Source organism: Takifugu flavidus, chromosome 8 (genome assembly GCF_003711565.1).
Source record: "Takifugu flavidus isolate HTHZ2018 chromosome 8, ASM371156v2, whole genome shotgun sequence".
Lineage (NCBI taxonomy): Eukaryota > Metazoa > Chordata > Actinopteri > Tetraodontiformes > Tetraodontidae > Takifugu > Takifugu flavidus.
This window is the reverse complement of record NC_079527.1, coordinates 10,871,799-10,885,532: the sequence shown is the minus strand read 5'-3', so window position 1 is coordinate 10,885,532 and position 13,734 is coordinate 10,871,799. Positions and strand designations below refer to the sequence as shown.

The 13,734-nt window shown below is 44.5% G+C and overlaps 2 protein-coding genes and 1 pseudogene across 3 annotated transcripts; all 3 read left to right on the top strand.

The window, feature by feature from the left end:
* The first annotated feature begins 16 nt into the window (after positions 1 to 16).
* LOC130529662 (WD repeat and SOCS box-containing protein 1-like) lies at positions 17 to 967 on the top strand (annotated as a pseudogene).
* Positions 968 to 3,020: 2,053 nt separating this feature from the next.
* Positions 3,021 to 5,195, top strand: LOC130530000 (glucose-induced degradation protein 8-A homolog). The gene is made up of 5 exons (XM_057040779.1): positions 3,021 to 3,114; positions 3,409 to 3,535; positions 3,609 to 3,805; positions 3,905 to 4,102; positions 4,224 to 5,195. Exons 2-5 carry the CDS (start codon positions 3,418 to 3,420, stop codon positions 4,395 to 4,397), a joined length of 687 nt encoding a protein of 228 aa, XP_056896759.1. The 5' UTR covers positions 3,021 to 3,114; positions 3,409 to 3,417; the 3' UTR covers positions 4,398 to 5,195.
* A 1,128-nt stretch (positions 5,196 to 6,323) lies between these two features.
* slc17a9b (solute carrier family 17 member 9b) lies at positions 6,324 to 13,467 on the top strand. 2 transcript variants are annotated; one of them, XM_057040778.1, is made up of 13 exons: positions 6,324 to 6,866; positions 7,282 to 7,479; positions 7,556 to 7,695; positions 8,185 to 8,284; positions 8,532 to 8,662; positions 8,968 to 9,064; positions 9,577 to 9,673; positions 10,405 to 10,492; positions 10,652 to 10,686; positions 10,791 to 10,906; positions 11,111 to 11,166; positions 11,243 to 11,353; positions 11,581 to 11,707. In XM_057040778.1, exons 1-12 carry the CDS (start codon positions 6,733 to 6,735, stop codon positions 11,350 to 11,352), a joined length of 1,302 nt encoding a protein of 433 aa, XP_056896758.1. In that variant the 5' UTR covers positions 6,324 to 6,732; the 3' UTR covers position 11,353; positions 11,581 to 11,707. The 2 variants fall into 2 exon arrangements, with proteins under 2 accessions (XP_056896758.1, XP_056896757.1); XM_057040777.1 differs by having other exon boundaries at positions 6,326 to 6,866; positions 11,243 to 11,272; positions 11,581 to 13,467.
* Positions 13,468 to 13,734: the final 267 nt, after the last annotated feature.

Genomic DNA, 13,734 nt, shown 5'->3' with positions numbered 1-13,734 from the left:
CATTTTGGAGTATACAATGCATACCTACATATATGAAAAGAACTATCTCATTGAGATTTTTGTGCGGTGCAGGAAGTAGGTGTTGGTGAAGAAAACAAACTACAGGAAGGAATTTAGAATTTATTCAGCGTGCATTTACTGAGAATTAACAAGAGGGTAAAATGGACAAAATTCAAGATTGATTTAAAACTCAAACTTTTAGGAAAGGACAAAAACATTCAAACTGTGTTCTGTTATTGACAGGATCAAAGGAAATATTCAAGTAAAACATCCTTTTATATTATGCCCATAAAGATAACTAGATGTATTTTATTCTTTGGCCTCTTTATTGGTCCTTTGGTCATTTCTTTGCATTGCTTTAAAGTTTAGCCCATGGTTGTTACAGCTTGTAACCTTGGAGGGCTTGGCCTTCGATTGTTCGCTCCCTGAAAAAAAGAGCTGCTGCATTTGGAGTTTGGACAGGACCAGCTGGTGGTGGGGACCAGACTGAACATCAGGATCTGAGATGTTTACACTGGAACATTGTTGCTGAATCTGAGAGACCACCGAGGTCGTACGATATCAAACCTTTGCTGCAGATGGCAGCCTGATGCTGGTCTCTGCCTCCACCGATAAAAACCTGCACGTGTGGGACCTCAAATATGGTAAAAGTAAGATGGTGAAACAGCTGCAGGGGCATTAGAACAAGGTCTCCAGCAGTGCCTTCTCCCCTGACTCCTCTGTTCTTTGCTCCGTCAGTGCCAGTAAAGCAGTCCTGCTCTGGAACATGGATAGGTACACGCTGATCCCAAAGCTGAAGGGGCACCACAACAACATGGTGTCCTGTGGGTTTTGACCAGACGGCGTGCTGTCGGCCACAGCCTCCTCTGATACCAGAATCATCGTATGGGACCACCAAAAGGGCAGAGTTGGTACACACTGCGGACACAAATCAAGACCCCAAAAGCAGACACACACAACTTGCTGAGTTAAACAACAAAGTGGTGAAGTATGAGACGTGGACGAGGCTTTTAAAACGGAAGGCAGGTGGGGGCGATTGGCTGGAGTTGAGTTCCAGGTGTGTGTAGATCATCCGAAGGGGGAGAGTCAGGAAGGAAGCCTGGAAATAAACAGACAGGGAAACACAGACGGGAAACAGACAGAGAGGGGGAGAGGCCGATGGCCACAACACTGCTAGCATTGCTGATGACCACCTGGTTTGGTTCTGGAGCATCAAGAAACGGGCTCAGGCCATTGCCTCTCTGCCTAATGGCCTCTCTGTGCCTTCTCTACATAAAGTGTCCTTATGGCTGGGACTTGTGACGGTAGCGTGCACTTCTGGGAGTGTCCTCCTAGCATTGCCAGCTTACAGCACTTGTGCCGCCTGGCCCACTGCCGAATAAACACACAACAGGTGGAGGCTCTGCCCCTTCCCATGCTGCTGCTCGAATGTCTGACATAGGGTCATCTGAACCCACACAGGCACCACCCTCCGCTCAACAGCTGACCCACCATCACAGCAGAGTGCAGCCACACTAATGGATCCTGTGTTTGTTGTTTTTAATGGAAATTTTTCATTGACAAATATTGCCAGATAGGAGGAAAGGCTTCACCAGATTCCGAAGTTCTGTCATTTTTCTGGGGTGCCTTGTTGTTTGTCTCAGACTCAAGTGTTCAGCTCCTTTGTCGGTTGCTCCACCTCTGTCAGAAGCAGCAGAGCCTGACCTTCACGGAGGTCAGACTCCATGTCCTTCTTGAACTAACTGATGGTCTGCAGATTTGGTTTTATCTTCAGCCAAGATTGTTTGGATCCTCCAAAACCGGCGCAGCTCGGGTGTGTCCCACCTATGAGCTGAGCCAAAAACAAAGACAGAGTGTGGCTTCTCTTCCAGCTTGTCCACCACCTTCAATCCTTCATCTTTACCATTGACTTGCACTTCCTGCCAGGAGCTTAACTGTGGCATTTGTCGTCACTGCTGGGTTTTTTTTAGCAGGTGATATAAAGGGAAGAGATGAAGGGGAGGTTCAGGGATTCAGATTTTTGAAGGTCAATATCTGAATCAATTACATACACAAATTTGATGTCATTTTCACAGTGAGCTAACATGTTAGCTAGCTGCAGCGGTGCAAAAAATCCTGAACCAATAAACGTGGCTGTTGATAATCTTCTGCTTATCAATTCTCCAAAAAAAAAAAAGTTGTTTTTATGTGATGTTTCACAGGGATTTGTAAGGGATTGGTTCGTGGTTATGTGCTTACAGATGATGTCACACATAAGGAATGTCTTGGCAATACTATTGTCAAAATGTATTTTTGTTTTTTACTATTATCGATTGAAAAATACAGCACCAGATACAGTAGATGTTCACTTTAAGTCAGTCTGGCAGATCTGATACAGCACACCCAACTCGGGGCATTAATCTTCATCACCCTGCAGGCGTTCTATTTTAAAAATTATGACTTAGATTTTTTGATTTATGACCTGCTGTGAATTTAAATACATAATTTACCGAAAAGTTGTGATATTTAACTGTCCTACAGAAAATAGAAACTGGGTCTGTAGGCTGGCTGTGTGGTGGTCTCTGCTCTTTCAAAGTCCTGAAAATTTTTAATTACATGGGCTGTGATTAATTTAGTTTATTGTTGAAAATCGGTGCTTGCCGTGGTTTACATGTACCTTATACAAATTATTTTATTAACTTTTTACAGTTATTTCTTTTAATGATCTTTTACCTTCTTTTGTAATCGAGACGTGCCATCTCTCTTTTTTAATTGGCCTAAATCATTAACATTAAATTACTTAAATTAGTGCCTGAAACCCCTGGACAAAACTAAACAGGAAGTGGAAGAAAGTGTCCCCTGACCAATCAAATTAAGATGTTTGTATTACAATTCTATACTTTAACTATATTGCAAGTATGCATTAATGAAGAATTGATTAAATGTATATTTTAAACATAACGTACAGCGACAATAACATGTCTACTTCTTAAATAAACTTGAAATATTTTTCATGTACACTAGGGGGCAGTAGTACTGTACTGGGTAGTTTACGGTACCGGAAATGAGCTCCAGTGTCGAAGAAAACTCCTAGCCGCTAGCTGCTAGCTTTGGCAGTAGCGACAAAATTTAAAGGTACTTTGCATTAAATAGTTTAAAAGAGTCACATAAAATCGTTCTCGCATGTGGAAAAAAGGCTTCTAATCATATTCGAAATTCATGTGTATGCGATAAGTGTGCAGAAAGGCTGCAGATGTCAATGTTTTTATTTCTATTGACCACAGTAAGGCTACAATGTTTTGGATTTCATTGAAGGCCTGAACGATTGTTAATCAGTGTCGTAAGAATAAACGTTGTCAACAGGATTTTAGCTTGCCTTTCTCTAAGTAGATCTGATTACTGACACGAAAATCATCCTCTGCTGCTTAGGTTATAATAATGAGTTATTCCGAGAAACCGGAGGACGTGACGAGAGAAGAATGGATGGACAAAGTCAACAATGTGCACATTCAGCGAGCTGATATGAACCGACTCATCATGAATTACCTCGTCACAGGTGATGTATCCGTTAATGCACCAATATCTGAAAGTGACCCGATCTTGATTGCGTGACACTGCTTGTGTAACAGAGGGCTTCAAAGAGGCAGCAGAGAAATTCAGGGTAGAGTCCGGAATCGAGCCTAGTGTGGACTTGGATTCCCTGGATGAAAGAATTAAGATCCGAGAGATGATCTTGAAAGGCCAGATTCAGGATGCCATTGCCCTGATCAACAGTCTGCACCCAGAACTGTTGGATACAAACCGCTACCTCTATTTCCACCTGCAGGTAAGAAGCCCTTAGTTTTCAGGTATCTGTAGTTTAAACGTCCGCTGGAAATATCACATGTGTTAAATTAGTTCCTTAATTTTGTATTTGCACTTGCAGCAGCAGCATCTCATTGAGCTGATTCGCTTGAGGGAGACAGAAGCTGCCCTTGAATTTGCACAGTCTCAGTTAGCAGAGCAAGGCGAGGAGAGCCGAGAATGTCTGACTGAAATGGAGAGGACCCTGGCCCTGCTGGCGTTTGACAATCCTGAAGAGTCGCCTTTCGGGGATCTGCTCAATATGATGCAGAGACAAAAGGTAGAGTCAACACATAATCAGTAAAACTCTTACAACCATCTCTTCTCTTCTGAAGTTTCATTTTCCATTCTAATAACTCTTTTTTTTCATGCACATGTTTGTTTGTCCCTCAATATTTCAGGTGTGGAGTGAAGTGAATCAGTGTGTACTAGACTATGAAAACAGAGAATCTACGCCTAAGCTGGCCAAACTCCTTAAACTGCTTCTGTGGGTTCAAAATGAACTGGACCAAAAGAAAGTGAAGTATCCCAAGATGACAGACCTCAGCAAAGGAACTATTGAGGAGCCAAAATAAGGACCAGAGCGGGGGAAAAACACCACTTCGTTATAAAACAGACACATTTCCTTTAGCTATTTATACAATGTATTTAGTTCTCTCTCTCTTTTTTTTTTTTTTAAAAAAAGGTTTATATTTCAATAATTTACTTTGCATAAACTGGATTCTGAACATGAACAACTATGGAAATGTTGCTGCATATATTAGCTTACCTTGTCATTTACATATTTGTTTATGTAAAACTGGTTATCTGATTTTCCTGTCTGTTGGCAGGGAAAGGTTTATGCACAGGAGACTGTGAATAAAGCCTAAATTAGGCTTCAGCATGTGAGAAAATGTTTGGCAATTAGGGAAATAGGTTTAGTTGACATCCCTGTCTCAAATATACATATTTCATACATAAAAACACAAAGAAATGCTAGATTTTTTGCCTAGTTTTCTGTGTAACGGGAGTAGTTTTTGGGATGTTCTTAACTGTGAGTAAGTTAAATGTACATTATTATTATTATTTCAAATAAGTTTATTTTTTAAATATTGCTAATATTTGAACTATATATCATAGGTAAATGAAGTGAAAGGCTCCTTAAATCCTAAAAACTGACTGCACGCTGAAAGACCTCAGTTTGATACAGCTATATAACATCACCATTTTATTAAAAAGATGTGAAAGAATATTTCTGTGTTGACTAGTGCTGTATACAGATGCATTTACAGTTTTACATTATTCACCTGTAGGGCATCATTGGCAAATTGGTGCTTTGTTGCTGAGATATACCAATAAAAGTGAGTTTTTAGAACGTGAAAATTGTAACAAAAGGCTTTGCTGATTTTTATTGATTATTGTTAAGGTAGAAAACCTGTCTAAATAGCAGTGGCACTATATTTTTCCTACCTCTCCTCGCTTGTAGCTGCACCACAGCTGTGCTTATCCTAGCGTGACAGGTTTCATGCTTCACCATCTTGATAAGTTTCCGCTAGTTTCTGGCTATTTGGAGCAACAACAAAGAGTAAATAAACAGAGAGGTGCTGCTAGGAGACGGCACGCCATTCCTAGGTAGGATGAGTCAGTCGTGGGAGATTAGCATGGCCCCTGTGCAAGGAAAGGCCAAAGCGTTGGAAATGACTGTTGTCTGGGGAGATGATGAAAGAGATGTGAGCCATTTGTGATAAAAGGAGAATATTACAACGGTACAAGGGGGCCCAAAGTGTGCCAAGAAAATATCCCCCCAACACCATTACACCAGCAGCAGCCTGAACTGTTGACACAAGGCATTATGGATCCAGGCTTTCATGGTCTTTATGCCAAATTCTGACGCGACCATCTGAATGCTGCAGCTTAAATCACGACCAGGCAACACTATTCCAATCTTCTACTGTCCAATTTCGCGTGTGAGTTTCCTGTTCTTAGCCGACAGGAGTGACCCCCGGTGTGGCCTTCTGCTGCTCTAGATGGTATTGTGCATTCCTGGGGTGTATGGAGTGGCTTTTTGAGTTACGGTTTCCTTTCTCTCATCTTGAACCAGTCTGCCCATCTCACCTCCCACACCACATCACTTAAACCCCCCCTCTTCCCCCATTCTGACGCCCAGTTTATAGGCGCCTAAATAAATTGAGCTGATAATTTGTGCCAACAAGCAATTGAACTGAACCAAAAAGTGATGTGTGTAGAACCCAACATATGAGATATCCCAATTAAAATCATTAAAACGTTCATGCATCCAGGTTTTAAAAAATATTTGCTTCACGGAGAGTTAAGGTCACGGTGCTTACTTTAAATTGATAAAAACAATAAGATAAAATCCGAAGTGGGGGTTGCATCTGTCTGTCGGCCCCCACCCAGGACAGCAGCTCCTGCGTCCACCTTCCCCCAGACACAAGGACAGGTGAGGAGACAAGTCCCCTGTGTTGGGAAGCAGCAGCGCGCCTATATTAGCCAGATGATCATATCTATACGATCGGACCCTGAAGGAAGGGAAAGGCTGCTGCGCTCACAAATCACTTCCTGATTAACCCTACCGATCACGCGCAGAACTGCGTCGTCGTCAGCAGGAGGAGACTGGAGGGGGGAAAACTGACACGTGGATCCCTCCTCGGGCATCAGGAAAAACAAGCCCCAGCCTCGGTGCCTGGTCTCCGGCCGCACATCTCCTCAGCCCCGCGTTACAGGACATGACTCTCGTCGGGACCCCCCTCGTAAGCTGAGCCCGCAGCCACTTTAGGAGGGTCGAGGCGTTTTTGGACCGCCCGGGTTTTTACTTTTGGAACTGATCGCCCAGAAAAAGAATAAAAAGAGAGAGAAAACGAAAGTCAGCGATCCGATTGAGGGGAGGAGGCTGCTGTTAGCTCGCGTTGAATGGCAGTCACTCAAAAATATGGCAAGATCCATAGTCCAGATTTGGTCTGTCACAAGGAAATCCATCCGTCGGACAAGATCGCGGCCGCAGGATCCTACAAGAAGCGGGCTGAAAGCAGCGCCTACTGGTCCAGGTAAGGGTCTCGGTCGGGTCGGCGGGGATGCAAATGCCCCCGGGATGTCTGTGGAGGTCGGAAAGTGTGTCCACTTTTAAAAAGCGATGGCGTCTAAGCCTGTTCTTAAACAGGATGTCCTTTTTGGCAGCATACGGATCTTATCTGATGCTAAAACGAGAGTGTGCAGTGGTGTGTCAAGAGGAAAGCAACTTTTAAAACCGCCTGACTCATGCGTGAGAATGTCAGCTGTGGCATAATTCATCGGCTATTGCAGGATATTTTATTTATTTATGTTTTTTTTAAAATTTCTTATATCACCCAAAAGCCCCCACCGCCGTCCCATTGGTGGAGTCAGCCTCCCTCCCAGTCCAAAGTTCAGACACTTTTTTTTCAACGTTGCTAAAGTTAAGTCCACTGCTCTTTGCCTCCACAGGCCACTGGCAAGGGTGTGGACGGTGGTGCTCTTGCTGGGGACATGCCTCCTCTATTGTGCACGTGTGGCGATGCCCATCTGTGCCGTCAGCCTGGCGGAAAAGTTCAGTTGGAGCAAGAAAGAGTCTGGAATGGTGCTGGGCAGCTTCTTCTGGGGCTACTGCTTCACCCAAGTGTTCGGGGGCTACGTCAGCGACAGGTAAGAAACAAAAGAGCCACTGTTACTTCACGTAATGCTTGCCAGTCATTCAAATGAGAGGTTTGTGGACCCACAGGGTTGGAGGCGAGAAGGTCCTCCTGCTTTCTGCCGCCGCCTGGGGCTCCCTGACGGCCTTCACCCCCATCCTGGCCCACATCTGCTCCCAGCCGATCTTCTCAATGACCCTTTCCCGCTTCCTCATGGGCTTGTTGCAAGGTGAATGAATGTGCCCGCGTTAGAGAAGGTCGGGAAATCAGGAAGTGGACAGGTTTTTCTACTGGATACTGTTAAGCAGATACAGTTGGTAAACATGGGCTTATAAAAAAACGCATTAAAGGTATGAGGAAGTTCAGCAGCATTCTACCCTGAAGAAATAATAGACGTGCTCTTCAGGGTAGAATGCTGAGCAGCATCGATACCTTCTGCATTCGGTACAAATATTTTCTTCTTCCTCTTCCACCTCGAAGCTTTACCACAGCTGTCCTTATTCTAGCCGTGACCCTTTGCCATCTCAATCACCGCTGGTGTCTGGACTGCTCAGTAAAAAACCCCATAATAGTGACGTCATTGTGGCGTAGGTGCTTGTAGTCACCTGGTTTCCTCTTCTTGCACTGTACTGTTTTTTCCTGTTCTCCACACGAATCACGCTCCTATTCTGTTATTTCTAAAACATCAGCTGATTACTCCGAATGTCCTGATTTTTAGGAGTCCATTACCCCTCGCTGGCGAGTCTGTGCTCTCAGAAGGTGGTGGAAAGTGAGCGAGGCTTCCTCATGAGCACCGTGAGTAGTGGCTCCTACCTGGGGTGAGTCCGTTGTTCAATAAATGGCCATTTGTGGGAACGGGCTAAGTGCTTGTTGTAGAAAATGACCGTCGTCTGGAGCATAAGAGAGATGTGCTTACCGTCTTCCGTGAATCATTTGGGATTCTCAGTGATGATAAATGCAGATGTATGGGCCATTTTCCTTACATTTGCTTGATATTTGATTGCTTTCTGGTGGTAAATCAGGCCATTTCTCTATTGTTTTGACCGCAATGACAATATTTTTCAGCACTCTGATCATCGGGGGCGCTGGATCCATCATGCTGGAGCTGTACGGCTGGGAGAGCGTCTTCTACATATCAGGAATCCTGGCAGTGCTTTGGGCCTACTGCATGTGGAAATGCATGCTCAAGGGACAGGGTAATTGTAGCAACATGACTGTCAGGCTGGTAGAACTTGTCTGGGCTTGTGCATCATTTTGACACCTTGCGAAGGTTTGATTGTTCCACTGGGAACAACATCGTTTGCTTGATGGCTGAACATCTGTCAGAACTCAGGTCTAGTATCTGCCCTCACCTGTGCACCACCTAGTATTTAATACGCACACCTATTTTGTGGGAGGCAAAGTCAGCCCTGTCTGTGCACGCTCTTATCTTCCAGCTGCTTTCCTGTACGGTTAGTCGCCACCCTCTTATGCCCACGTCTTTGTTAATCTCTGTTTTCAGGGCCGATCATCACACTGGAGTCACTGGGAAGCGGAGGATCCCAATCCAAACTGTCCAAAAGGCACTGGTTGCGTCTCCTTAAACAGCCTGCTGTCTGGTGAGATCACCTTATTGAAAGTTGCTTATGGGCAAAATGGTTTGTTTGTTCTTATGTTCCCCCTCCAGGTTACAGCTTTTCCTAACTGTACTTCTGGATTCTTAGTTTTATGAGCTTGTTTTATAACCATGGTAATGCCAGTCAGGGATAGCTAATAACCTAGCCCTCTGAGATTTCTAAAAGTGGAACAAATTGGACATTTATGGAGAATAAATTCCAGATAGACACAAGTGAGTTCTGTCCTTAAGGCAGAATAAAAGCTGTGTTTACCTGTTTACACAGCAGCAGCGCTAGTAACCGTTTTCACAACTGAAAACAGGAATATTGCCAGTAGCGATGGGTAGGATAATGTCTAACTGGTAAGCGAAAAATGCTAATTCTCAGTACAAATAGGATCCACATAAGTGCGCGTATCCCAGCATTTTCTACCAGCTCATGTGTTAATAATCATACGCGACGGTGTGCTTTGTTAAACTGTGTTTTTGTTGGTTTGTTTCCTTGTCCATCTTCAGTGCTGTGATTATTACACATCTTTGCTCAGCGAGCACCTTCTTCACCCTATTGTCATGGCTGCCGACATTCTTTAGGGACACATTCCCAGACTCCAAGGTAACCAGACGTCTCTGTTCACCCTGCATTTATGTCATCCATTAGATGTGTCATCAACATAAAATGTATTAAAGATATCAGATAAATCTTGGTAATGTGCACGTGCATAGTGCTGTGTGAACACTGACGAGGAGCTGACAGGTTTGTACTTTTTGGCATGTCGACCCTCTGTTGTGACCCACTTCTCTGTACTTATTCTTTGCACCACCTACATTAAACTGAACAAGTATGAGGGCGATGCAGTGAATCAGACATTCCACTGCACTGTGGATCCCTAAACCCCCCCAAACTGAAATGACACCACCTGGGATGTATGGAAGCGCGCACGGGCTTGAAAATAGGGTTAGTCAAAATTAGGCAGCGCTTTGTAACAGTCCAAACACCACAACAGGGAGGGTTCAGTCATTTTAGACGCAATAGAAATGCTTTTTATATTTACCATCTTTGTCATTTTAAATTCCCACTTGTTTGCTTTTTAACTTTTGGGTGTGCCCTCTAGTCAGCTCATGTTTAACTTTTCAGTGCTCTCCAACATTCTGAACTGACAACAGTTGCTGAAATGAGGATAAAACAGCTCTATGCTCAAAATGCTGCCGTTAACATGCTAGCTACTCATCCACTCTAGCTGAAGTAGTCTAACAGAAGTAGAAAGGCCACCTGTTGAGCGAGACATGACCCGACTGTTTCTGCTCGCTGTTAGCCTGCTCAGTGATGTTGTGTTCTCCCTCCAGGGTTGGATATTCAATGTGATCCCCTGGTTGGTGGCCATACCTTCGTCCCTCTTCAGTGGGTGTCTATCGGACCACCTCATCAGCCAAGGTTGGTTACCCAAGGAGGGATGAGCAAAACACATTTGTTTCCCTTCAGTTTCACCTTAAGAGCACAAAAAAAGAATCGAAAGCTGACCCAAAATTGCGAGAGCCTCTTGGGATTGAGTCTATCTTGTATTGAAAGCTACATATTCTCTGGTCTCCACAGGCTACGACACCACGTCCGTGAGGAAGTTAATGCAGGTAATGAGTTTGATGAGCTAATATAGACCGAGTCGTCTCCCGTCTCATTGTGTCCACTTTGCATGTCTGCATCCAATCTGATTGTCGTTTTATGTGTGTGCTAGTTTTTCTCCATGGGTGTGTGCAGTGTGTTCACCCTCCTGCTCTGTGGTCAAACCACCTTCCCCTGGGCTGTTGCGTTTGTGTCCTCCACCATGGGCCTCGCCACCTTCAGTCACAGGTACTGGCACAGAGTAGAGACGTCTTTATCAAGGTCTTTTCCCCCCATCTGATCCGATTTACTGTCTGAAGCGAAAACTAGTGCTCGTATCATGTGATTTTTTTTTTTTTTTACACCTCGCCAACCACATTCTCTTTCATTAATAATAGGTTCGTATGAATCGTTGTTTAATTAATTGATTTCTCCGTTCATTTTTTTCCACAGTGGGGTGTCTGTTAATGTTCAGGATCTGGCTCCCTCGTGCGCTGGAGCTTTATTTGGTGAGCTAAATCAAACGTGGGTAATTTTATTGGCTTGAACCGTCTGTTTTTACATCTGTCTGCATTTCTCTGGCAGGCATCATGAACACTTGTGGAGCGTTCTCAGGTGAGCCCCTCGTCTGTATAATTTCACTCCAAACTGTTTTGCCAATCCACGATCTTGTTCTCCAAATTCAGGCTGCTTAGCGTGAGTATTTCCTGTCAGTCAGGCTCAGCTTTGCTCCACATTTTACATCAAGGGAGCGTAACCGAGCTGAACTGGTGTCAGACCGAAACGCAGAGGGAAAGATGATTGATGTTCCCGGGAGGAGCGCCCTGTCTCCGTAGAAACAAATATTTCATAGCAGATCCTGGGTCTTGCTTTGTTGCGAACGCTAGCAAAACGCATCACAGCCACTTTGTCTCCCTCTGCAGGGGTCCTCATGGTGTATTTCTCGGGGTATCTCATCGAGACCACAGGCTCGTGGGCGACTGTGTTTGCCCTCATCACAACGGTCAACCTGCTGGGCCTCTGCACCTTCCTGGCCTTTGCTGAGGCCCGCCGGGTCGACATTGACACGAGTAAAGACCGCCACCCCAACATCCACATCTAAGCCGTCGCTTTTGCAAAACTAGAGCACAACTTCCATGGAAGACATGACCCCCCCCCCCCCCCCCCCACACACACACACACACACACACCCGGACTACTGGTATTTTGGAGAACATCGGCGTAAAAGACTCAGGTTTGCTTGCACGGAGGAAGCCCTTGAGCGGTTGTAAATAACGCCAACGGGGGGAAAAAGCAGGAGTCAGAGTGTTGGCTCGCGCGAGGAGCGATTCATGAGAATTTTCATCCCGGGCGTCAGCAGACGTGTGTAGGAGCCTCGTGTCAGACTTGACGCGCCTGCGGAAATGCAGGAGGTGGCGCGAGAACGTGGCGGGTGTCACGGACGGAGTCCAGCCTGGCGCATCTGCAGCCTTTCATTAGCGCTCCCCACTCACCCACCATCCACTGAGTGACACCTCATTAGTGAACTATTAATTGCCTGGCGAGCACTCTAACTTTGTGAATGATTACCTGATGTACTGTAGTCCTCCCCTCCGCCGATACGGGCTCACTTCTTTGTTACTGAGAGTTTTCTACCTGGAGCACAAGGCTTCGCTGGAAGTTGTTTTTGTCCACAGAACAAGTTGCTTTGCACAGACAGACCAAAACTGAGTTTTCTTTCTGTGTGATGACATGGAAAAGAAATACCTCTGTTAATTATTCTAATCATGTATATTTATTTGGCTTTTGTAAAAGAACCTCTGTGTATGAATTAGTTGGAATTAAATGTGTGTGTACACACACACGCGCGTATATTTTAGATTCAATGATCACAGCTATGATCCCAAGACTTCAGTCCTCTCGGAGCACTTTCCTGCCGGTAGGGAGGGGTTAGATGAGCGGAACGCCCACGCTGTTGCCTTACTGTAAACGAGACGAGCTGATTTTCCAGCTTTTCAGAGTGACTGTTGACTCCGTGATATTTAAGAAACTGTCTGATGGTGCTCGAGTGGCATTGAGACGCGCACAGCTGGAGGTTGCTGAGCGATTCTGTAGCATTCATTAGTTTTCTGGACTGACTGATCATTCTAGTCTATGCATTTAGTTTGTGCCTGATGAAGCGGCAGGAGGACCCCAAAATGCTCACTGTGACCCCACCGTGTTATTTATTTATCATTGTCCAGTCGTCCTTTTAGGCTTCTCTGACAGCTTTGTGTCTTCTCTGTCATTCAGTGATATTTCAGGAAGACGTGGGGGGTCTATTAGAAATGTGTTGTTAACGCTCTACTTTTGGTTGAGGGGTGTCTGCGTATAGAAAGTGATATATATGAAATGATTGATGGAGTGTTCAGTGTTTCAAAAATACAGGCTTAAGAAGGTAAGAACTTGACTCTTGTGTTTTAAAGAGAGAGCTATTTTTCCCCACATTGGTTTGTTCTTTGAAGTTCCACGTCAGCTGAAATCAATGTAAAGAGTATTCTATGGTGTATCTGTCAGTTGGATTTGGAATCCACCTGTATGTTTTGTTTCATAAAAATGCATTTGCACACCCGTCTTTGCAGATGTGTCATTCGCAGCTGCCTTCATCACATCTGTTTTACACGCTATCAAAGCAATTACCATTTATTTTTTTAACCATTTATCACAGCCTCCGGAAAACTGTTGATAACGTAAACATATGACAAACATGTAGCGCTGCCACACCCTTAAGATCTGGTACTTTGTATTTACATACATATATTAATCTGGAATAAAACTATATTTTTCCCTCATATTGCATGTATTTCCTCTTTAGTGCCACAGAGAGGCAGCACCGTATCACTACTGGAGCCCACACATGGCTCCTAGACCACAACTGAGGTGAAAGTTTTACTGCCATTCCTTTGTTCTTATTGTTGATATTATCCATCATCAAGCTAGTCCAGACAGATGTGTGAGCCACCTAAAGATCCAATCTATGCTCCCCTAAAACCAGCTTCTTCATAAATCTAAAAAGCCAAGCTAATCCAGAAATTCAGCTTATAGTGAACTTTTCTGCT